A 26,161-nucleotide genomic window follows, 5' to 3' on the forward strand; every position below is an offset into this window, starting at 1 on the left:
AGGTTGAATTTTCATATTCGAACTCCATTTCTTTGTCACCTGAACACAGGATATTTCTTCAGATAGGTCTGACATACTCAGCTGCCAAGATCTATCAACAGCACATACCAGTGTTCTGGATGAAAAGCATATGGAGATGCATTTCTATACAAATAGCTATAGTGAGCAGAAAGTCTACACCTCAAAACATGGCTCAGAGTACTGCACAGGAAATACAAAACCATCTAACGTACAAAGAGGATTAATCGTGAGCAAGTCTTAGAGGGTTTCTTATCCAAGCCACGCTGGTATGACTTATTCTTGACATCTGCAAGACTGGTGGAATCTTCTGAACTTATAAACAAACTGAAATATATAGCATCAGTGTGTTGAAAAACACACTGTGAGGATAATCAATCACAGCACACAACGTGGACAACCATTATCAAATATCTGTTATTTTGACAGAACCTGGTGACACGAGAACCAGAGTGTACAAGCAGAACTGAAATGATGAACTGCAACAGGGAACTTCTGATCTCAATTACCCTTACAAGTCATCAGTACAGCAGCAGCCCTCAAAACCACAAGCAAGCATATGGCATAAATATGGGAGCTGGGGGTCAAGAAGTTTGATGTAAGAATTTAATATGAGTTAGCAGAGAAATATGTAGTTTGCAAAATCGGCTTTCTATCTTGGCCTGGCAGACACACCAGAGATAGGGAGAGTTTCTCCTCCTCCCTACCACTCCTTAAATCAAAGAACTTTTATTTCAATAACTGAGAATATTACATTAAATCAGATAAATATTTTAACAACCATAATCTCCGATCTCAGATAATAGATTCTGTTTTCCATTTGCATTGCTAGCAATAGTAACCATTTCTTGGCAACCCTGCCATTTATTTTCTGGGCAAGATGCAAGTTAAGCTGCTCTGTTTGCCTGAAACTGTCATGAAAATGCCACTATCATGCTGCATACAAAATTCTTCCACTTATCTAGGGAAATGCCAGGTGCTGTTTTTATTTGTAGTGTATTCATTAGATTCAGAAATGATTTAGAGTTGCCTGCTTTTATGAGGATGAAACATGATTCTGTTTCACTGCAGAACTATGGCCATATACTGCAACACTGATGGTTTGGACATCTTGCAGATGGTGTTTACAAGCTGCGCTCAACCTCATCAGGCTAAAAATCCAATGCACCTCTGTTTTTGTATATCTGCCAGTCATCACAAATGTTGCTAAAAGATTATAATTAGAAGAATTTGGCCCCTTTCTAAATCATCATCATTTTCTCCTCCAAGAAGTTTGCATTACATATTGCACTTGTTGCAAGGAACAGTATTATCTCTTAATCTGTTTTTTGTTTGTTTTTTTGTTTTCTAAGAAGTATTTTTGGCACAAGAGTAAACTAACTTAATCTCACATCTTGTGGAGGAGCATCTGGGTTAACAGAGTTGTTTCCTCACTTTACTGGATTGTATTACTACTGTGGCACCCTCATCACAGCTATTAAAGAGAATCTTGTGAAGGATATAAAGCCAGCAAGAAATATATCCAAAATCTAATACATTTTTTTCTATAATTCAGGAAAAACAACACTCAAAAAATAATCTCAGGAACTGCAGCAGTCCTACAGATCTTTTTCTTCTTCTTTGTTTTTTTGTCCTTTAACCATTGCAGCACTGAAAACTCTCCTTTTCTTCTCTCACAGGCAGTGTGTAGGTGGTCTGCTTCCAGCAATTCTTAATGGATTGCTCTGACTGGAAATTGTTCACTATGAATTCTTTATAGTTTCCTTAACTCCTCATAACTCTGAAACACATTATTTTCTTATGTGGAAGTAAGGAACTGAGGGTATAACATACGTATTTTTTTTATTCACTTCCTGTGGCACTGCCAATTAGCATTAGAGTAGAAATGGCCTGAAGCTTCAGATGAAACTTGCTTCAGTGAAAGCATGGATCTTACTTACACTTTTCTGAAAATCACTGAAATTTGAAAACAATTTCCAGTTGTGTTTTATTCTGAAAATCCAAGAGATGCAAATAACTCACTTAAAACATTCACGTTGTGTTCTGATGGCGTATTTTATCAGCATGTCATGCCAATTCTTTTCTTTTAAATTTTAAAAAGCAGTTTCAGGTCTTAAAATTAAAAGCAACATGAAATAGCATTTATTCAACAAGTTCTAATTGGTAACTTCCTGAAAACATTTTAGAAGGCCTTTTTGTGACAGAGCTTTAGGCTCTATGTTTACATACCTGAACATTTCTATGTTTCTTTTGGAAGCCCTTCTGTAGAAAACAATGTAACTTACAGATGTTTTCCCCAAATATCTCATCAGAAATTTCCCTAATGTCTTTGAGATTCACCTGTATTGTCTTTTCAGATTTTGCCTATACTGTTACATTCTGTTAACATTCTTTTCTCTGATGGCCCTTATCCTTGAGCAGAATAGCTTCAAGTTTCATTTCATTCACTAATGCTTTTTTTATTTTTCATTCCTGACAAACCCATAAGGCTTTTATTAAATACAACGTTAGATGAGTTTCTTTCTTTCTACTGCTCTGCATTAGCTTGTGACAGAAAGGGAGAGGGGTAAGAAGACAAAGACAAAAGCCCCTCTCTCTGCTTGAACTTGCTCTTACAAGATGTCTTCCTCATTGTCTCAATTATCAGTTATCCAGATGGAAAAGATCTTCAGAAAATTAGAACCAAAAATTAACCTTGGTGGAATTAAGAGACCATCTTACACCCAGAGCCTTCCTGGAGTATATGCCCACTTCTGTTTCAGTGCAAAATGTATGTTCTGCACAGGTCAGAACAAGCTCTTCAGCTCTCACTAGATAGCAGATTATTCACATGAGAGAGTATTGATACCTATTTGAAACCTTCTAACGTGTCTATCACTTTATATTTCAGTTTCACATTTCATCTATTAGCAACGATGATAAATACGGATGAACAATGAAGTTTCATGTCTCTGCATGCATCTCAGACTCATTGGCTGCCTGCAGAAATCCCTGTCTTTCCTTGATCTCCCTAGGAGTTCCTGTATCTCCTGTCCTGGGTAACTGCGACCTTCCAGGATAAATATAAACATGACACAAAGGCATCTTCAGAATCCATAGACATTGCTCTTACAGACTTCCTCACTACTTTGCATGGAAAAACCCTCAGCTGTTTTGAGAGCAGAAAGGCAAACACCATGCTGGACCGTCCCTGGCTCGTAGCAAACTGCTTCCCATTGCCGTGTAATCCCTCTCTCTGAAAGTGAGAATAGCAGCACCTACTTCCACTTTTGGATCTTGCTAATTAATGAATATAAACAGAAATATAAGGAAGTGATATTTCTACATAGCTATATTTCCATATAATTCTGTCATATATCTAGATCTCAATATTTCTATTTGGTCTTATGATTTAATACAATAGCAGATAATACATATAACAAATTTGTAACAAATAATTGGTTCATAATATGTGCTGCTTTCCCACCTCCAGCCTGACTGCACATAACACTGAAATATAACCCCGAAGAAACCATGGCTCGATTACAAAACATACTTAACATCTTTAAGCCAAAAACAATGAAAAAATATGAGAAAATTGGCAGCCCTTTGTAATGCATTAAATATAATAGAAACTCACCATGTAAAAAAGGAATGGTCTTAGGGCTGGAAAAACAGGGTGATTTATATGGCACAAAAGATCTTTTGAAGTTGCATCCTAACTTAAGGATTGCTCACATCATTTGCTGCTGCTGAACTTATGATTTAAAATATCTCTCTTTCAACAAATCTTTGTAATCTTGCATCTGCAAATACTCTAGATCAACTGAGGCAAAACTGAAGAGCTGATTTGTTTTTCTTTTATTAAACTTGATTTACAAATCTATCTTCTGAGTAAGCTGAGTCCTTTTAAATAGAGGTTTAAATTCAGAAATCTATAAACTCTGAAACAGAAAAAGAACCAGACTTTCTGGCCAGTGGGGGAGCAGTTGCTCATTAGAGAGCCAGTAATGAGAGGAGGATCTCTGAAGCACCTGAAGATCCAAGCATGGTCTGGTGAGAGAAAGTAGGCAATTGGAGAGGGAAGTGCTGCGAAGAAGATCTCTTCAGTAACTTTTAGCTTCTGAGCTGTACCACAAGCCCACTGAATCTTCCCCTCAACAGCCTCCCTAATTCACAGTTATATAGCATAACACATTACTTATCATAGAATCATAGAATCATAGAACGGTTGGGTTGGAAGGGACCTCAAGGATCATTGAATTCCAACCCCCTGCCACATGCAGGGCCACCAACCTCCACATTTCATACCAGCCCAGGCTGCCCAGGGCCCAAAACAACCTGGCCTTCAACACCTCCAGGGATGGATGGGGCATCACAGCCTCTCTGGGCAGCTGTTCCAGCACCTCACCACTCTCATAACACAGAACCTCCCCCTCACATCCAACCTCAATCTTCCCTCCCTCAACCACAAACCATTTCCCCTTGCCCTGCTGTTATCTACCCTTTCAAAGGATTGACTCCCCTCCTATTTATAGGCTCCCTTTAGGTATTGGAAGGCTGCACTGAGGTCAAAGAACCTGGTATAAGGAACCATCAGGCCAAAAAGGAAACAAATGTTGAATGCTAATGTCAAAAACCAAATGTTAACTCCCCTAGAGTTCATGGTGCAGCTGCTTCCACCTCACACAGGTCTGTGCCATCAAATACCTGCAACTCAGCTACTACTAACCAGCTTTCCTGCAAACCTATTTCCCCTTACCATCATGAGAGCAAAAGGGAAGAAACGCTGAATTCCCACCCCTAAGAACAGCCCACGTTCACATGCAACACAGCAACCAGCAACTGGAAGAAGAAGGGAACAGGCAATGGGGACGTCCGTATCAGCAGTGTCTAGTTTGCTTTTCCAACAGAAGAACATGATCAAAGCCCAGCCATCCCCAGGGCTGAAAGCCAACCAGCACAAGAGCAAAGGCCTCATAGCCCTACCCACAGGTCTGGGCAGCACCAGCTCCTCTGATCACAGTGTGCTACCATGTCCCATGAGGATTGGCCTCTTGCAAGGAGAAAGGACAAAGGGCCACCAGAAAAGAAGCATGCTATTCTGAAAGAGCATTTCCATTGGCTGTAGGACAGCGAAATAGCTAACAGGTAGGAGTGGTCTCCTTAAAGTACAGCTGGTAAGCTGCAGGCTCTCTGGAGAAGGTTCACAATGCAGCTTCAACCATCACTCACTTGGAAATCCAACAGAAGGGGCCAGGAACAGAAATCCTGCTGCCTGCTCCAGAAATAAAATGGCTTCAGGATGCAGGACTGAGTGACCAAGAAGTCTCTGGTCATGGAACACAATGAGGACTGACACTCTGTCTTCAGAGCTCCATCCCAGCACGTGTTTCCTGCAGCACATGGAGGTGGGGGGGGGTTGAACTGCAGCACCAACAACCCACATGCAAGTGTAAGGCAAAGTGGAACCAGAAGATGTTCTACTGCTTCAGAAAGCGTTGCTGTCCTTGGAACCTGCCCAGGCTGCACGGCCTGTTCTTTCTCACCCTCCATTCCCCCCCAAGAACCATCTCCATCCAGAGCATAACTCATCCACAGCACTGCCCTTCATCGTCCGGCAGCTGTAAGGCCTTCAGCTTCCAACAGCGCTGATTTTGAGCCTTTCAGACCCACTGCACTTACCTTAACAGGCAGAACTGCAGCCCCGTCTGCCAGCATTCCTTCAGCCTCACCCCTAACTTGAATCAAAGAGTGTCAGTCCTCTCACATTTTCAAGAGGACGTGCCCACTGTGAAACACAATTAACTGATACCACTGTGCTGTCCTCAGTAAATAAAAAATGAGATTAAAAGCACAATAACTCCTTAAATGAATCATCGTCCAATAACCAATGCCACTGCCAAGTCAGAGACCTTAAAATGAAAGTAATTATCAGCTGCTAACGTTGATCATATTAGTTTATACTGAAGTTGAAAACAAAGATTTGTCATCTAAAAAGGCACCAATGCAGGCACGGAGAAGGTAACACAGACACTTCAGTGCCCACAAATATCTCGGGGGGAAAAAAATCACCCACTGTATTTCTTTATAGAAATGAAGATCTCCAACATATTCCTGTCTGATTGAAGAAATTTCTGTCTATTGTCTGATATTCACCTTACAATCATCATAACTGTTTTTCCTATACAGCAAAGCAGTATAGCAGTTTCTCCTCTCTAGCCTTAATGGTGCTCTAGCTCTCTAATGGTGCTCCTTTATTTGCTTAATATTTTTCTCTATACCAGCCAAGCTTTTTATTAAAACTCCTGACTGTAAAGAAGCCTAGGACATCAGAGTAGCTTCTGTATCACAGTTCACATCTGCATCTCCATAAATGATGCCTTACAGTTACCATTTTCTGAAGCCACTTTTGTCTCTAATCTTCTGTTCACCATCTGCTATGTACCGTAGCACAGTGAAACAGAGGAGAATACTCAGTTGATGATACCATGCTCATGCACTTCATCATCTTTCAGTTCTTCCTACTATTTGCCATTTCACATCTTAGCCTACTAAACATAGTTTTTCTCCATTAAAATGTCTCTAGCTGCTTTTTCAAAATCTGATGAAAATCTAACTTACCTTTACTATTTCTATTATTTCTATTATATCAGTGCCCTAGACTTCCTCTTCATTACCTTTGTCTTAGTAAATCTAGCACTCTGTGCAATTTCTTGGGGGCCCATAATACTTTGCCACTGCAAACCACCTAGTCACCTCTCCAAATAATATCGAACCATATCAAAAAATAATGAAATAATTTATCTGCTATTCTACTTGCCTACAACTGTAAAGGAATAGTAACCTTTTTTTTTTTTCTGTCCTAGTTTTATTACTAATCCCTCTGCTCCATACATGCAAACAGCAAACAACTCCAGCATCATGTGGAAAGCCCCCTCAGCCATTAGTATCAGAACTACTGATTCGACCTCAGTGGGCCATCAACTGATTGAATATTTGCTTACCCTTGTCAGCCAAATTAATTTATTATTATATTTCACCCTTTTATTTTTATCCTTCGAGATTCTAGAAAATGAAAAATTAGACACTAATCTGAAAGCATTCTGGTAGACTGTAGAACACCACTGGTAAACAAAAAAGCAAAAACTTTTCATTATCACTATACTCTCAGAAGAAAAGATTTAAAACTTTTCCTCCCGCACCAAGAGCTACATTCCCTTTACAAATGTACCTTTTTTAGCAGAAATCTGCAAACACACTATTTCAGTAAAATAACCACTAAGAGGGTGGGCTTGCTGTCTTTTCTTTTGACTCCTTTTATTGCCTCACTCCTCCAGTTACTCAAAGATGTGGCCGAGAGTTCTTCCTGTATATAATTATATACTCATCTATCCTGTCATCTTTCTTCTCTAAAATTCTTCAACCTATTTCTGACATAAAACAACACAGCTCCTTATATAACCATAAAACTTCCACAATTAGCAATGCAACTCATACTTTCTTTAAAGCTATGTTGTCTCTCTAATTCTATTACCCATAACCTACAAACCAAAAGAGAAAAAAGAACTGCAAAACATAAGGGTTTTTCATAAATACTCTTAAAAATTTCACATTTCGCTGTGCCCAAACTACTAGCAAAACACTATTGCTACCTAAACCTTAACCCAAAAAGCCTCAAATAAGGCTCTACAGATTTCCCAATTAAAAAATAAATAAATAAATAAATAAATAAATAAATAAATTAACAACAAATTAACAAATAGTTGTGAATGCCTCATCCCTGAAGGTGCTCAAGGGCAGGTTGGATGGGTCCTGGGGAAGCAGATCTGGTGGGTGACCACCAGCCCATGGCAGGGAGTTGGAACTGGATGGTCTTTGAGGCCCCTTCCAACCTAAGCCATTCTACAATTCTATCCAATGATTCTACTTTCAAACCTAGCATCTGGTGCAACTCACGACCATGGTGACACAAATCTAAATGGGCTTTCCATGGCTCTGTTTTCTACTTCATCTTTTGTTTAAGCATGAGAAGCACAAAAATCAACCATAGCTCACCTATTACCCAGCTGCCTAAATTTTGTAAGTAGCTCCACAAGAACCGGAATTATCGCTAAGTCCTAATACAACAAAAAACAGAAATAAACCCCAGCTAGCAAAAATATTGTATCACCCAATGAGTAAAGCAATTCTGCACCCAAGAAAAAATAGTTAAAGGCTGAAAAACCACCGACATTTGTAGTGTGAAACCCCCCTTAATTACCCACATAGGATTCCAAGTTATTTCTCTGGTCATCGATGGCACAACAAAGATATCCGTAAGTGTTTTAGGAAAAGGCTTGGCAGCTAGTTAAAGAGAACAAAAATATGCCACTAACATGCTTGCCAGTAAATCAAGAATAAACTTAAAAATGCAAATGAGACTCCCAGTTTAACTAAAAACCCACATCCAAAAACAATACCAAAGCACTAACTCCATGTTGAGGAGAATGAACTACTTTTACCCTAGAAATGAAGCAAAATATACATGTTTCCATTTATATTTCAGCTAAGGCCAGTAGTGTGAATACAATAGCAGGTTTTCAATCCTTGAAACAGAGTCACCAATCCCTTAAAACAAAACAAAACAAAAAAAAACAAAAAAAAATCTCCTTCCCTCACCATCCAACTCTGACTAACATCTCAGGCTGGAAGGAGCTCTGCACAACCTGATGTAGCTGCGGTGTGCCTGTTCATTGCAGGGGAGTTGGACCAGGTGGCCTTTAAATGTCTCTTCCAAATCAAGTGTTTCTATGATTCTATAAATGCAAAATATAAATGATTAACGTATCCTCTGGCCAAATAGCTGCACATAAGCTGTGTTCGCCTCTGTATTCAGGCAACATTTCTACTGCAGCTCCTTTCTGCTCGAAGAAACCTGGAATATCAAAGTAATTTTACAATTACATCATCACAACTGTTCATCATGAGTTGTTGACTCCAACAAAACTAAACATTCCTGAAGTTAAACATTTCCCGCTCAAACATTCACAATTCCCTCTCCACTCTCCTCACCAGTTTGGACCACCAACAAAATATCACCCTCACGAGCCTCTGAGTTTTCACTTCTTATCACTGCCAAAGTGGCTGACTGAACCCTATCTGTTACCATTCCTGTACAATAAGATCACAACTGCTATGCATGTTTGGATAATTAATTATGAATTTTCACTTAAAACTTGGATTCAGGCTCTCTCATCAAGAGCTCTGTGTCCAAAGTGAACACAACCACTTTCTTAATACAAAGAAATTTTTTTCCTGAAAATTTACGAGTGCATTTTTTAGTGCAATTATTACAAATCAAGCTTAATTAAAAAAGGACAATTTCATAAATTAAAACAGCATCTGTGTGGGGAGGGACTTTTGGTGAAATATCTGATTTCCTTTCCTGAAATCATATGCATAAACTGCACTAGAGCATTTTTAAATGGCATGTCTTTCTTTAGTACTGAAGATTTGTTCTTTAACGGCAGGAAAATACAGCATTATCACAAAAAATAGAAATCTATATTAGAACTTGTCTCTTGTATATAGATCTCCTTTGTTATACACATCTTCTGTGTTACATTTTTCACCTCCCATTTTGTTTTATTTATTTATTTTTTAGCCATCTCGTAATGTGCCAGCTTGTTCATACCTATAATGACTGTTTGCAAGGAAGTTATAAGACCAGTGAATAACGTCTTTGAGCCCCAGCAAAGACCCCTTCATCTGAAAAAAGAAACAAATAATGGGCAGATAAAGAGGTACCTGCAAAATCATAGAAGTTACAATTAATCTTTGCTACTCACAGTACAAAGGGGATAGAAATAAAACTACCGGAGAGTAGGTTTTAAGCTAACAATAGAAAATACTGTTTTTCTTCATATCTATTTAAATTTTGGAACTTCTTCTCATGGCGTGAAGTTCTACAGACTTCAGATAAATTCAATGGAAAACAAGCAAAGGACTCATTGGGCCTTCCAGTACTTAAAGGGAGCTCATAAGCAAGAAGGGGACTGACTTTTTATATGGTCTAGTAGTAAAAAGACAAGAGGGAATGGTTTTAAACTAGAAGTGGGGAGATTTAAGTTAGATGTTAAGCATAAATTCTTTACTCAGAGAGTGGTGGGGCACTGGCATAGGCTGTCCAGAGAGCTTATGGCTGTTCCATCTCCAGAAGTGCTTAATGCCAGGTTGGATGGGGCCCTGGGCAGCCTGATCTGGTGGGGCACAACCAGCCTATTGGGGTTGGAACAGGATGATTTTAAGCTCCCTTCCAATCTCAGCCATTCTGTGACTCTATGAATCTATTAAACAAGAATGTCCACCAGTTTGCTGAGAAAAATCCTCAAATGAGAAGTTTTACTCAATAATTCCCTGCTCCTTATACTTCTCAGTAATCTTCTACTTTGCCAGCGCTCAGGGCACAGCAGAACTTGTGATCTCAAGAAGGATGACAATGCATTTATTTAGATTTGTGAGGTGTTAAGATAAATTTGTTGTTTTTCTATTAGAAATAGATGAAGATTGCCTGGTTATTCTTGTAGATGCCGAGAGCAAAAGGTGACAGAAAGACCCCCATCCACTTCACAGCCCAGTAACATTTTGGAATGCTTACTGTTTATTTAAATCAATGGGTTTTTCTTTTATTTTTAAAGACATATTTGCATCACAATTTGGTTTTAAGGTTGCCTCTACAAATGAATAATTTAGAATAAGTACATTCTGGTGACTTTCCAACTTTCTCTGGATCAAGTGCTATAATCAGAGGCTACTGAGATTAAAGTGTAAGCTCCCAACTCAGTCGTGTGAGCGAAGGGAAACTAAAAACCAGCTGTACTCACAGCATCAAATTGAAGGGTTGAAGAATTAAACTAACCTAACACATATTTAAAAATCATCTTCACATGCTGTGATATCACCAGCTCCCAGTGTTCTCACCAGCATGCCACTGCCCTGGTGTAATGGCAGTATCAGGTCAGCAGACTCCAGCTAACTTATTGGCTTTAATTTAGAATAACTAAATCCTGGTTAAGAGGTTTTTTATTTTTTTAGATTTTATTTTTATACTTCTTTGCAAGCCCCTGACACATAAACACAATCCCTCAGTTCCCGTTTTGTGTGTGGGTGTTAGGCAGCTGAACACAGATGGTTTGTAAGCATCTCAAAGCCATTTGTTTAGCAAACTAAATGCTTGCTTTATTATTTACAAGTAATCAAAGAGCACCTGCCTATTTCTTGTTCTGATCTATCCAGACAGAAACCAGTATTACATCCACAAGGCTGCCCTCCTGATGTTTATAATCGTGGCTGAGCTCAGTGGATGTTTATGCACAGCACTGCAGATATTTGGGTAGAAGAAGCTGATAACTAAACAGGAATGTGGAAAGTGTGAAGAAGAGCAGTGTGCAGTCCTCCCAGGATTTTAGACTGCATATGCATGACATACATGCAGCTTCTTGCCCACATCCATGCAGCAGTAATGCCTGGAAAAAAATCTCAGTGGGGCAACAAAATGACAAAAGCACAGAGCTACAGTGAGGGACTTGCAAGAGTCACAAGCTCACTTCACATAATTAATCAAGAACCTGGTGAGTCAAAGTTCAGGACCAGTTCATGAATCATTCAATTTGCCAATTCATTCTTGCAATTTGTTGTTCCATCTGTACTGCCAGTCCATCTGGTGTTTGTTTTTGTTTGTTTTTTTTTTCCAGTTGAATAGATGGCTGCACCATTTTTCAACCTCCAGAACAGAGTGGAACATCAGATAGTACTTTGATATATCAGAGCACATTGCATCCATTATATTCCTCTAGGTGCCCAGTGCAGCCACCAAGAGCCTTGCCTTTGTTTTTGATGAGACCAGTCTTGGGATATATGTCCTGAGCAATCCGTTGCTATGAGTTACGGGATCATGGGCTGGTATGACTGCAGGTCTGTTACAAATTACACCTAACACCTTTGGCAGTTGAAAAGTAGCCACTGATATAACTTGAAAATTTAGTGTGCATGGGAGTTTTGCAAAGAGCCACAATCTCGGAAGTGAGAAAAGTTAAATTTTCTTCATGGAAGTTGCACCAAAAACTACGAAGCATGAAGTAAGAAGCAACACAGAGCTAGCACACAGACAACTAAGGCAGGTTTCTCTGCCCTGACCCACCAGTAACATAAGGATTTTTTAGGTAAACTGTGTTGCACTAAATGTGCTATTAATTTGAAGTATGAAATAACCCAAACAGACAGTGTACATTTTATCTCTGTCTACATCTCACAAGAGCCCAGTGCTTCCAAATATAGCCAGATGCTAGATTTTGTCAAAGCACAAACTCCTATTTCATGAGTAGACAGCATGAGATTCCTGAACCCCTGGGGAAGCATTTACGCTGGATAACAACACTGATACCCTGACCCTACAAAATGGACCCACGTACTACTTTTATGGACATGAGTAATTGGATTAAAATTTCTGTGTTTAATTTTCCAGAAGGTTGAGGACAGAAACAAGTACTTTTAGAATCAGGGTTCCAGTGAAGAAGAGAGTGTTATGATTTGCAGTGGAGGAATACATTAAACAGTTGTTTGTGAAGTTTTACATGACTCTCAGTTATTACAGGAAATGTCTGCAAAGGCAAAAAATCCCCAGCTTCGCATACAGCTGAAAACTCCTAATTCCCTTCCCACAGTATGTTGTTATACTTACCAATATTGCAGTACTTTCCTACAAAAGGTCCTTTGCAGTCACACACGGTTTTCCCACTGGAGGCAATCATTTTACATTCTCCACCATTCATGCAAGGATCATGAACACAACCTACAATCAGAAGCCAAAATCAAATAAGGATACAGACTTATCAAGAGAACCAATCCAATTTTAACTTAATTTAGTACATCTTCTTCCTGTATGTGCATCTAAGGGAAATTTTCTTTTTACTCATCTTAGACCTAGACCTCATATAAATTGAAGAAAAGGAAGCCACTGATTTCTGCCTACTGAGGTCTGCCTCACTGCTTTCATTTTTATTGGATAACGTCAGCACAGCTTTTGAAAAATATTATTAATGAACAATAGGTAAAAGGAAGTGGTGATTATTATCACTGGTGGTGATGATGGTGACATTTGCATTTCTTTCTGTACAGAGGGTTCTGCCAGTTCCAAGTTTACCACTGAACTGTGTTGAAATTTGTAATAACATATTTAGCAGGGAGCTCAGCCAAATACATAGAGTCTGCAACAAGAAAATATTCTTCCCAAATCTCCTATCACGTCCATGGACTGCCATTGTCCTAGAAAGCCACCAACTCTCTCCATGCTTCAACTTCCACTTCTTTCAATTGGGAATAAAAGCGCATACCTTCTGCAAAAGGCTTTTATGAAGTTTACTCAGTACTGTAAGTCTGGAGAGATGGATCTGGTCACCTGGACTCAATAACAGAATAGCCATGCCGGAGCATATAGAGATCTGAGGGAAACTTTTGCTTCCTACCATCTCTCCTCTCACAGGGAGATGTCATGGTGGCTTCATCAGATAGACGACAACCCAGGGTGCATGCTCAGCTCTTCCTCATACCTCAAAACAAGGAGGAGGCTTCAAAACATGAGCTTTGCCCTGACTCGGAATGGATATGTTGAATCTAAAGTAATAGGGACTCTGGGGTCAATGCAGGGCAAATGGGATCCTGGAGTCAGGTACAGTTAATGTGCTGGAAATTCAAGAGCAAGACAGGCTGGGAAAGAAATCCCAGAGAAAGCAGCCACTGGAAGAGATTGTGGGTGTTCAGGAAAGAGTAAATGAGAATGTACCTCTCAGGCACCTTACAGTTTCGGAAGAGAGCTTGTGACACCAGAAATTTCACCATTTCCACTGTATCATCTGTCGGTATTCCTACACGATGCGGATCAGGATTAAATCACTGTCAAGGACAGCACTAAGGCTTGTCATTAAATTCAGCTTACTATGTTTAATTGCTTCCTCAAGTAAGGATTGACAAACTGAAGTGATTTCCTGAGTCAGCATTACTGCTCACACACGGAAGGATGTGACCCCACTGTGAAAAGTATACATGAACAAAGTATACAGCCTTGCTATGATAACACCACTCAGGTTTTATATTCTTACTATCATTTATCCCCACTCTACGCAGGTCAAGAGCTGCAATACAAAATAATGCACTTACTTTTGTGTTCAACTCTCTGGCATTCCATCTGCCCATCCACGCAAATGCACTGCTCCACAGATCCTTGTTTGACTCTTGACCAGCTCACATCCACATCAAAGAACTCATAGAGACTGTCATCAAAACATTTCTCTAAAATGAGGTTTGAAAAATAACAGGCTTTCTGAGATTATTTCTTGCAGGGGATGGTGCCATGTATGCTACACTCCCTTTCTTCCTATTGAATAGATACATTTGTTGACAGCTAGTGGTTCTCCAACAAGCCATCCCCCAAGGTGTGAAGACACAAAGCCAGCATAGCAGTAGCTACAAGGACCTAAAGGCAGAGGTGACTTTCTCCTAAAGCTCTGTGAACATGATAGTATCACTTCAGCACCCCTAAAAGTTCAGCCACCAAATGCAAAAAGATAAAAATCAGTGATATATCACTGTGTCTGTCTCATTTTACAGCATCAGTCACAGATGATGGGCTATGCTGGAGAGCTAATATTGAAAAGGGCATCTTTGCTTATGCTGGGAGGCAGTCCAGAGCTGTAGGAAGAAGCCTCTGTTAAAGGCAAGCACAATTGGATGTCTTGTTGCAAAAGCCTGATTTTTCTCTTGGCATGCACTGAACTGGGAGTGACAGCACCATAAACCTGGAGAAATAACCCAAGCAAAGCTCTCTGGCCCCTCCTCCACCTCTGGCACTGCATTCCCTGCAGGCAGAAGAGCTGCACAGGCATTAGGGTTGGCATCACAAAAGCTGAAATGGCCCCAGGTCTACATATGCAGAAAGGGTAAGGCGTCACCTGAAGTTTTGCTGCTTTTTCATGTCTCCCTGCCCTATTGGATGGTATTATTAGTCACTTCCAAGCATGTAAGTGATATTTAAATCTTAAAAACAGCAAAGGGAGGGGAGAAGGCTCTTTGTGTTTCCCATACCTTAATACCTCACTGGCTCAGAGCATGCTTGGATTTATAACTGTATAATCAAGTTATTTTCAGCTGTCCTGTCACTAATGGATGTCTGTCATAACCATTTGGAAGTCTGCCTACAGAAACAATCATGCATAACAGCACTGCCTTTTCATTAAGGAAACTTTAACGAGCTCTTCTTGCTGCCCGTATCTCTTGGAGTAACACTTGAGGAAGAAGATACTCACTCATCTGACAGTCTCTTCCCATGAATTCCTCGAGACAGGCACAGTGGTACGTCCTATGACCATGAGCGAGAAAACAGGTCCCTCCATTTTGGCAAGGGTTGTTTGCACAGTAATCTAAATGGACCACACAAGAAGCTGTTGTTAATGTCTGCCAGATAAACTATGCTTTGTTGCGTTGGGAGTTGGCGTGGTTACCTTAACCATTTTGGTTGATGCACAGTGGCTTTAATACTACCTCTTAATCTGAAATAGTGTTAATCCAGCCAATGTGTATTGGTTTTGTTTTGAGGTGCAAAACAATTACACTCTTCCAGCTTTTTAAAACCATATAACAAATCACTGTTCTGGATGTTTTCCCAGATGATAGGGCAAGGAGAAATGGTTTCAAACTAAAAGGGAGGAGATTTTGACTGGATATAATGAAAGAGGTTTTATATTATAAGAATGGTGACGCACTGACTGGCACAGGTTGCCCAGAGACGATGGATGCTCCATTCCTGGAGATGCTCAAGGTCAGGCTGGAGGGGCTCTGAGCACCTGATGGAGCTGTAGGTATCCCCGTTCATTGCAGGGGAGTTGAACCAGATGACCCTTAAGGGTCCCTTCCAACTCAAACGATTCTATGATTCTGCTTTATGAACAACTCATCCCAGGGCGGTGGGCTCAGGCCAACCCGAGGCTGTAGCGAAGAAGAAGATGGGCCGACATCCACTAGATGGAGCTGTGCCTTTGCACTGGGGAGGAAGGCGTAGCTCTCGCTCTGCCCGGATTACTGCCCTGCATGCTTTGCATTTCAACAGAAATAACCAGGATTATGTATTTCTCTTTCAAATTACACCAAGGACCATCCTCCACAGAGGAATTTGCTGTGGATTTTTTGGATTATGTCTAAAATGAACAGACAGCTGGAACAAAGGAAAAAGCTTTTGAAGCAAGGCACATCCAAATACATCAGGCCAAACAAGATTAAACCGGAGCAGAGCCATAGACCTATTTTTACAAGAATCTTCTAAATCATGGGAAAATAAGTTGGGAGAGTAAGTAGGTGATGTGCTAGGACAGCTCTCTCATGACACAATGGAAGCTTGACTTCCATCAAAGCAAGTTGTGGAAGCTTTGGTGGCTCCTGATTGCAGTGACAAAGTGCGTCTCCCCTGAAGTCAACCAACATCTTGTTTTGACATCTTGTTTTGCACCTGCAGAAGACATGGCCCAATAACCTGCCTGCATTTCACCCTCCTTGCTACAGCTACTCAGACTCTGTGAGAGGTTACTCAATCCAGGTGCTCCTTCCACTGGAGTGGCGTCTAAGCATAAGAGGCAATGTGTGAAAACAGCACACACGTACAGAGCTAAGAAAAGTATGAAAGTCAGTTCCTGAACTTGGCTACAGCAGTGGAAATGTGAATGTTCCCCTACACAGATCAAAATATTTACTGTAGAACAGAGTGGTGTAATTGATGTGAAATACCAGCTTTGGGTGTATTCTCTGCTAGTTTCACTCCAGGATAACATCAAGGGAAAGCAAGTATAGGCAGTGATGATTCTACCGTTTGTGCTGTTTGGTAGTTATGAAATCTGTAGTGATGTAATGTTTCCTCAAAGGCAAATTCGGTATTTCCTGTACCAGTCACATCAAAACCATGACTTGCTCTCCATCTTCAGGTACAGCAGGGCTCTGTACAGAGACTACACCGCATTACACCCACAAAGAGTACTTCCAGCCCCTCCTATCTTTCCTGGTTGGAGATCCTCACTACATCCCACTCACCCCTCTGGCCAGACTTCCCCTGGCTATTCCACATCCCTTCCCTCCTGTCCTGGAGTCCAGCTCAAACTTCTACCTCCAAGGGGTGCTCCCAAGCAGATGAACAACATCACTTTCCCTCTGAGGACTCCTATCCAACACTAAATATGTGTTAAATGGGGAGTCCAAGTCCTTGCCTGTTCAGCCAGAGTCTAAATCTCATGGGAAAAACAACTTGTTCTTGCTGGCAGCCACCCTGACATCTGCTTCACCTCTCAAAGGCTGCACAGAAGACTTGACTCACCTTTCTAACCATATCTTCCCACAAAAACTTTTGGTTTCTGCCACCCACCTTTCCCAGGGGCTGCTCTTCCTCAAAGCCCCTCATGGGACAGAGCCTCTTCCTCATAACTGTGCAGCCCACGCGCCTCTACTTCTTCTTTTCATATCACTTCAAGCACCTCTTAGGAAAAAGAAATCTCTTGGCTGGTTGTCTGTCACCTTCCAAAACTAGGCCACTCTGGGGTTCTGGCTATTTGTCTAAGATTTACAGATATTCAGCGGTCTGGTCAGAGCAATAGTATTGACAGACTGCACAAGATCTGACAGTTCCAAACACAATGACACTGCACACTTATGCACGTATATTTGTATATATATCTGAGCTGTGCATGCACAGCCTGGTTGGCCCCGTTCATGACTGTGTTCACCTCAGGCAGATCCTACACATGCTCTTCACAGGATTTCTTGGGCAGGAGAGGAAGATTCTCCAGAAACCTGAACAGATATCTCCTAAAGGCAAGATAAAACTCCTGCTAATTTCGGGGGGGCTGAACAAGCACTGCAGGGGCTGTTTCTGTGAGCTCTGGCTCTGTGCTGCACAGCACAAACATTTCCCTCCAGCAGAGCCTTTATACAAGCGCTTCACTTCACCCTGGAGCCAAAGGTTTGGTGATTAAACTTTCTCTGGAAATTGGCAGAAGTATTTTTCTGGATCGATGCCACAAACACTTGCTTAACACCGACTTGTATGCAACTCTGGTGGTTTCAAGCAGACTTCCCACATGCATGGGGCAATCTAGATCTGGAGAGAATCCATGCTTCAGCCTTTGATCCTTCCCCATCCCAATTCACACACTTCTCACAAATCTCCAGTCAAGGAGTCAAATCTCCCTGGAATTTCATTTTTTACTGCTTTTTGTGTACTATAAAGCAGCTGAGATTTCCTCAAAGTTGTAATATCCTAGCTGGATTTTTTTCACGATAAAAATCTTGCATCTTCCACGTTTAGAAAATCATCATTATTCAACTGGGCTGTTGCTCTCTTCCCAGCTATCTTCCCAGCATGTGAGCTTTCCTCCATTTTCTTGAAGTTCCCTTCAGCCATTTACCACTCCTTCCTTGTGACCTTACCATAAACCCTGTGCCTTTAACCTGACAATCTGCTAAATGTTTTTCAAGTGCCAATACAGCACTTGCTGCTTAAAAGAAATAAATAGAACTATGCTTACAAATATATCAACTGGTAAGACTTATTTAATTGTACAAAAACCTTAATGCTCCTGTACTTTCTTTGTAGCAGTTGTGTTCCCTTCCCTCTCCCTCATTCCCCTTTCTCTTTTCTTTCCTCTTTCACACATATAACTTTCTTTTCTGGAGAAGAACGAGAAATCAGGACAAGGTCTCTCCGGGATTATGGTACATTGACAGTCATCAGCAAGAGGCAGGCTGTTGAGAGGGCTTTCTCTTGGCAAATCATCTTACCCAACCCTATGGTGGATAACAGACAAAAATGATCTGGAGAGTCCCCAAAGCCTTGTCTCCAAAACGAGCAAGACAAGAAACTATCAGGACTGCAATGATGGGAAAGGAGAGGGACAGAGGTGACATGAGGAACCCCGGGGCAGCAGTGGGGAGGGGGAGGATGGAGGGATCCCCAGTAAATCCAGCCTGCACTGGGGAGCATTCATCCTGGCCAAAATGACTATCTTGGGTCCTGAAAGCGTGCAGCCTTTGTAAGACCTGGTCCTCTGCTTTCTGCACAGGAGGAGCAGCGGGTGATGCCAAGGTGCTCCACATCACAACAGTAAAGAGTGTTTCTTGTAACTAACAAGAGCGAGGCAGGAATGCTCCTTTTAAATTCACAGCAGAACGTGAGTTACCGTTTCCAAGACTTTAAGCTCTGAGAGGGCACTCATGAATAAGCAAGTGAAGCCCTCATAACTTGACTCTTGCAAGCATGAGCTGTCTATATTCAGCATTCACATCTGACATACTTGCATTACAAAGGCACATGCGCTGCTGCTTGTTATGGGATTAGGTCATTTGTCTCTGATCTACTGTTAATCTGTTTTAAAACCAGGCTAGAAAATAATTTAAAGTTGTTCAGTTTAAAATGATGATGTTGCACACACTGCTTAATTTTAGATTCTCAGGATGATTCAGCTTGCATTGGCTTTTCAAGTGCTCTGGTAGATTGTAATCAGTTTGGCAATGAGACTCCTGACAGAGAACTCTGCAAGGGAAAGGTAGAAAATGCCCTTTGTTTGAAAGATTGAAGCGAACAAGTAAAGGTACCCAGCCTGATCCCACAGACTGAAGAAGGCAGGTCACAACTGAAAGTAGTTCCAAAGAGAAAAGAGGAAGATGATCAGCATTCAGATACAGATCCAAAATAGATGCTGGGACATGAAGTTTGGTCAGTACATCAGATTTTTCAGTGCTGGTCAGTTATTGTGCAAACGAGGCCTAGATATCTATATGTTCCTTACAAAATGAATGAGTTAGATGTTTCAAAATGAGAACCCCTAGCCAATCAGCCCATGAAGGCTGAAGGTGGGGACAGCAAGGGCCAGCCATCAAGGCAGTGCTGAGGGCAGCATGATCCCTACCAGAATACTTGGGACATGGTGCCTTCACCCACAGCATTGCTTAGAAGCAGCATATAGACAGTTTGCCACAGACCCTGGCTTCTCCATTTAGACAGACTTTCACAATGTGTGTAATCACAGCACTTGAGTGTGGTGACCCACATGAAGCTGTTACAATGCTAAGTAACCCTTTCATTGTCCCTCAGTACTCCTGCAATGAACCACCTGTCCTCTTGTATTCTCCAAAACATGCCCAAAACATGAAGAAGCTTGGTTGCCATAGAATCACTGAACCATCATAGGATCATTTGAATTGGAAGTGACCCCTAGTCCAACTGTCCTGTCATGAACAGGGACACCTACAGCTAGATCAGGTTGCACAGAGCCCCATCCAGCCTGACCTTGAATGTCTCCAGGGATGGGGCATCTGCCACATCTCTGGGCAAACTGTTCCAGTGCTTCACCATCCAAAGGAGAACTGCTCCTTACTGAGATCATTAGAAGGAAAATCTAAAAGACATCTCCAAGCTGATGATCATCTCTGTGCTCAGCTCCAGCAGGAGCTCAGATTTCCATGTTTGCTCTGCCATAGTTTCTTTCATGGCTTCAGGTTAATCAAGAGTGAATTAAAGACTCTGTAGTATTCACAGCCCAATGCTGTGGTTATGTAGACTCACAGGAAGCTCTTGGAAACATTTAATGTGAAGGCTTGTTCTGTGTTCACAAGTTAAAAGCCACAGGGAAGGCACAGACTATTACTACATGTGGAAAATGGGAAGCAGGCACACAGAGTGACTCAGCAGTGGCTCGCCTTACCTGAGTGCTCTGTGGACAGCCACGCGCAGTACCCCCATTTCCTGTCCCGGTCGTAGTTATGTGTTGTTGAACACCTGGCAAGAATTAAAAGTGTGGTTTAGCACAGCTTCAAAGAGCTCAGATATTGCATCAGGTGAATCAAGAGTCTCCATCACAATCACAGAGCATGAAGGCAGCCATGGGAAGTTCATGTACCCCCCTGATGTGTGCAGCATATTGGAAATTTTTACTTAAGATAAAAATCCTGCAGAGAAAATGCTTATGAAGATTTACAGGATTACAGCTACCCTTAGAGGACCCTTGTGTCCTTGAGAATATTGCTTCAGTAGAGCTAGGCACCTTCTTTTTGTCCTCAGTCCAGGAAGGCCAAGTACATGGCTGCACTGAAACTACCATAGAACTACTAAGGCTGGAAAAGACCTCCAAGACCATCCAGTCCAACCATCTACCTACTACCAATATTTCCCCACTAAACCATGTCTCTTAGTACCACATCTAAGCATTTCTCAAACACCTACAGTGAGTCAACCACTCCCTAGGCAGACCGTTCCAGTGCTGGATCATTCTTTCAGAGAAGAATTTTTTCATAATATCCATTCTATATGTTTTTGACTCTTTGTTATAAGGAAATTCATTCTTGTTTTCCTTATTAGCATCTATTTCATTCAAACTCTCAGCACCAGAGGAAAAAATGTATGTGCTTTTGTGGGTTTTTTGTTTTGTTTTTGTTAAAGACACTCTGCTTCATTTATCTTAAATCAAATGCAGACTGAGATGTGGAAGCAGGATCTGAGATCTCCAAATAATCCTCCAGGGGGGATGGTGGGAAGGGGAAGTCTGCTTTCTGTTTCTAAGATAAGAAAACAAAAGACAGAAATGAAAAAACTAAACAAAAGCAAATAAATCATGCCTCCCATATTCATTACAGGAGACAAACAAAACAAGCCAAGCAGGACCCAACCCCTTTCTCATGCCTGCTGTTACCTTCAATGATCTGCAGAGGCAGAAGACTATCCAAAGAAGGACCTTCTCCTTGCTTTCCATGGAAACCGTATTTTATGCTCACTTCCTTTAAAGTATTTCTACTTTCCAGCTTGCCTGACAAGTTGAGGAAATAATTGACATGAGGATGGTTTCCAGAGGCACAGATAAAACCCTGCATCTCTTTTGAAACCTGCACGCCACAGGCACTTTTTGAATGTTACCAAAGCACCATCCAGATGGACTTTGACAACTGTGTCATCTGCGCACTTTCCTTGTCCTTATCCCTCTGTTCTCCCCAAGATTCATGACATTCCAAGGAGCATTAAGCTTATATTCCTTTCTTACAGAGGTAGATAGAGGCTTCTGAAGGTCAGACAGGCAGTGGCTGAACAAAACCTTAACTCCACAAGTCCACATCGTGCCCCAGCATCCTATGCATCAAAACTTTATTTCTAACCATACTTGGCACCAAGGGACACAGTTTTGGGATGTGGTTTAGTGACAGAACTCAGTAGGTCAGGTTGGCAGTTGGACTTGTGATCTTAAAGGTCTTTTCAAGACTAAATGATCATCTGATTCCATGATACTAAAATAAGTATCAGCTATATTTGCTGTCACTACACAGGGAAATATGTGGCTACAGGGCATAGCAAGCAACAGGAGTTAGCTTTATTTAACATTAGATAACTTATTATGTGCAATTTCATCATGTATTGAACAGTTACGTTATCTTTCTACCACAGAACTTCCCAAGCTAGAACAAAATTTTATTGTAGAGCACATCTACCATTTTAACTGCCTTACACTAATCCTTCATTAGATTCTATGAGGTATTTTAAATGCTTTATTTTCTATGCAACATCTGAATAGGCTGTGCATAATAGGTTAGGTGACCTTAATCATAAGAGATTCATAAAAAAAACAGTACTGAATAGTGCAGTGCAGACTAAAGTGACATCCTTAAAGATGCAGTTTTCTCACAGACTTTAAAGTCCATGATGATCTGGGGGAGTTAAGGGAAATTTCCTTGTACTCTTTAGTGGGAAGCAGATCACGTTCTTTTAAAGGTCTGCAGCACACAAAGATTACAGTGACTCTCAGTAGCGTGTCAGCTGTGTTACTGTTGGCACAACAGGCTCAGACTTAACATTTCAGTAACAATGGAGAAGCAGCAGCAGTGCTTTCTGACTGACATAATTATTGATTTAGCAGAGAGGTGTAACACTGGGCAGCATGGGAGAGGCAAAAGGGAAGGTTCCACATACACTTAAAAGCAGAACTGAGTATTTGTCAAAATGAATTTAAGCAAACTCAGCAGGATAAAAAAATATATGAAAAATGATGCTCTCTAGACTCTGTCAGGCAGATTTTATTTATTTATTTATTTATTTATTTATTTATTTTGCACACTACCAGAGGTCCTGACTGCTTCTCCTGCTGGCTTCCCACAAGCCACTGGTCCTCTCATTCCTCTCATCCTCTCACAGAGGGACTATGAATATATTAATCTCACCCTGCGCTGCCAGGCTGCCTGCACATTTGTATCAACCTTTCATGTTTTCTGCTGTGTTCCTCTTATTCCACAGAAGAAGCTCAACACATCCTCAAAGCTGCTTCACTATTCTTCAGTGTTCATCACATCCTCAGTTTCTCTGTCCCTGTGCTGTTTTGTCTTTTCTGGAAGTGAGAATGAAATTCAGCAAGAATTCAAGCTAAATTTTTCCTAACAGAAACTGTATATTTACACAACCTCTTAGTACCTAGTAAGAGACTGCTAAATGGGCTTCATTAGTGAGAACAGATTATAAATAAAGGAAAATGCAATACAGAATTCTGTTAAAGGAAATTTGTTGCTAGAATACTGAAATTGTTTTGTCATCTTTCCTGCATTTTCAATAAATATTTATAAAGATACCACGTTGTTTGTTGCTCTCAGAGAAAGCAAGGAGAGATTTCTGCAGTTAGAACTCCGACTTGGCTTGTAACAATAAATATTTCAACACATCAAAGTAATGCCTGATCTTCTTAACATATTTAGCCCTTGGAATCAACACTGCATTTCATAAATGAAATGCTCTCCTTTGTGTTAAGATACACACTACCTTCCAGTGCTTTCTGAAGTAGGACAGTCTTTTTATTAAGCCAAATATGATGAGTTAACACATGATACTTACATAGTATAGGTAGTATAAGAATGCACATAAGAAAACTAAAGCCAGTGGAAGCCAAAAAAAGTCCTGCTTTGAGTCATACCTTAAGGATTAAGAAGGACTCCTTACGTACATAATCCAGCACTCTCTTAGGTCTGATAAGGCACAAAACCTCCTCAGGTTAAGAAAAGCATTCAAAAACTAGCAAAACAGTGTGCTATTTTCTCCTAGGCAGGAGAAGGAGAAGAGAAGAGGCAGGAGAAGGAGGGGGATGAGCCTTCTTCTTGTCTGCTGTGTGTCCCTGTCAGCTGTCAGTGGCAGCCACATATGGGCTGGTTCCAGGTCACACAAACATGCCCAGAGTACATTTCCCAGTTGCCCTTCAGGTCTCTGTTCCCAGCATCTCCATGCCTAGAGTCACACGCTGGATTGCTTTTAGCTCATGAAAGAAGAGTAAATATTGGCCAGAAGGTCAGCCAGAGAGAAATGATTTGTCAAAACCAAACAGCTCCAGCCATTCTCCTTATCTTCATGCTAGTAAATGGCTTTTTAAAAAAAATAGAAACTACAACTGCATGTTCCTCAAGGTCACCTGCAAAGCATGCTCTAATCTTGGATCTCATACATACCCTGCCTTTCCATTTCTGTGGTCTAACTTGTTAATTACTGATGCTTCGTGTATTTGTTTTTAGCAAGACTCATCTTAAGAACTGCTTGAGAACAAGCAGTCCCAGAAGTCAAATTCTTTGTGGCTACAGTCCATCAAAAACAGGTACCACACGAGAAAATGATTTTTGCTCTCTTTCTCAAGCGAAGATGTTCCCAAATTCTCCTTCTCCTGAAGATTTTATTTTCTGGATTGTACTGATGTAGTAGTCTCCTAACCCAAAGCTCTGTGCCTATTTGCAACAAAGAATCATAGGAGCATTAAGATTGGAAAGGACCACTAAGATCATCTAGTCTAACTGTCGACCCAGTCCCAACTACTGCCTACTAACCTTGTCCTCAGTTCCACATCTCCATGTTTCTCAAACACCTCCAAGGACTGTGACTCCACCACCTCCCTGAGCAACCTGTTACAATTCATCACCTCTCTTTCTAAGAAGGAATTTTTCCTAGTATCTAACTTGAACCTTCCCAGCATAACTTTAGGCCTGTATCTCTCATTCTATTGCAATTACCTGGGAGAAGAGGCTGACGCCCACCACACCACAACCTCAAATCAGGGAAGATGTAGAGAGCAATAATGTCTCCCCTGAGTCTCCTCTTCTCTAGATTGAACAATCCTAGTTTCCACATCTGCTCCCTGTAAGACTCATTCCTGACCCTTCCAGCTTTATTGCCTTTCTCAGGGCCCACTCCAGGTCTTCAGTGTTTTCATGTAGAGTTTTACTGTTCACATTACACCAGCACATACACTTAAAAGAGATATATCATCAGAAAAAGGATACAGATCACAAAAAAAGTCAGAAAATACTACATAAAAACTGTGAGTTCTGTTTGGGCCAGCAAAACACACTCCATAAGATATTATCTCCATCCTAAAAACATGTATGTACATTTCTTTAACAGATCTCATCTCTACACACATATTTTTCTCATTCCTGATAGCTACTTATTACCTGCTTTATTACTTTTAGCTTCTGTTAACATGCATGTTACAAAGATACATCTGCAAAATTACTCTTGCATATTTGCTACTTGCTAGAGTTCCCACATAACTACCCTTAACCCTAAAAGAATAACAAGTATTGATAACAACTTACATGTTTGAAAGAATAGCCTTCATCCAAAATAAGGAACCTGGTCTCAAACATGCTAATGGAATGAATTTCTACGCATGAGCAGGAGCACTACACCACATGAAAAGAATCTGATGAAAATCAGGATAAAATGAGGAGACATTGGGGGGAAAAGCCAGCTTTCCTCAAAGATCAGCTTGTCCCTGCAGCAGTATAAATACAGTCAATGCAAATCAATAGGTTCTTTAAGACGGTCATTGCTTACAGGTGGTCCTTATCTTCCCTTTTGCCTTCAGCAGTGGCTAACTCCTTGTTCTGGCTCATTCTGTACCAGCTGTTACCAATCTGAAGGCCAAGAAAAAAACATTTCTGTAGGTGCTAAGCGTTCTGTGGCCTCAAGTCCTGCGTGACTGGGTTCGTTCCCATCTGTGTGCTCTTTGATCCAAAGGCTATGAGCATCAGCAGGGTAACGTAATTGCGCTCAGTAGATGCAAAATGATGAACCCATGCTAGT

The 26,161-nt window shown here is 40.9% G+C and overlaps 1 protein-coding gene and 1 long non-coding RNA gene across 2 annotated transcripts in view; both read right to left on the reverse strand.

Annotated features, from left to right (window-relative positions):
• Nucleotides 1-26,161, reverse strand: part of HGFAC (HGF activator) — a 41,271-nt gene that overhangs the window by 11,658 nt on the left and 3,452 nt on the right. Inside the window, exons 4-7 of the mRNA XM_042872017.1 lie at nucleotides 20,772-20,845; nucleotides 15,339-15,452; nucleotides 14,194-14,325; nucleotides 12,719-12,829 (exon numbers count right to left, since the gene is read on the reverse strand). Of these exons, the coding sequence (XP_042727951.1) occupies nucleotides 12,719-12,829; nucleotides 14,194-14,325; nucleotides 15,339-15,452; nucleotides 20,772-20,845 (431 nt within the window). The remainder of the gene's footprint in view (nucleotides 1-12,718; nucleotides 12,830-14,193; nucleotides 14,326-15,338; nucleotides 15,453-20,771; nucleotides 20,846-26,161) is intronic.
• LOC122180394 lies at nucleotides 20,856-25,794 on the reverse strand. Its single transcript, XR_006179042.1, has 3 exons — nucleotides 25,672-25,794; nucleotides 21,756-21,869; nucleotides 20,856-21,621 (listed from the first exon to the last, which is right to left on the reverse strand). It is a non-coding gene; the product is annotated as an uncharacterized LOC122180394 (long non-coding RNA).

Source organism: Lagopus leucura, unplaced genomic scaffold (genome assembly GCF_019238085.1).
Source record: "Lagopus leucura isolate 7727_CA_CO unplaced genomic scaffold, USGS_WTPT01 Super-Scaffold_100004, whole genome shotgun sequence".
Classification (NCBI taxonomy): domain Eukaryota; kingdom Metazoa; phylum Chordata; class Aves; order Galliformes; family Phasianidae; genus Lagopus; species Lagopus leucura.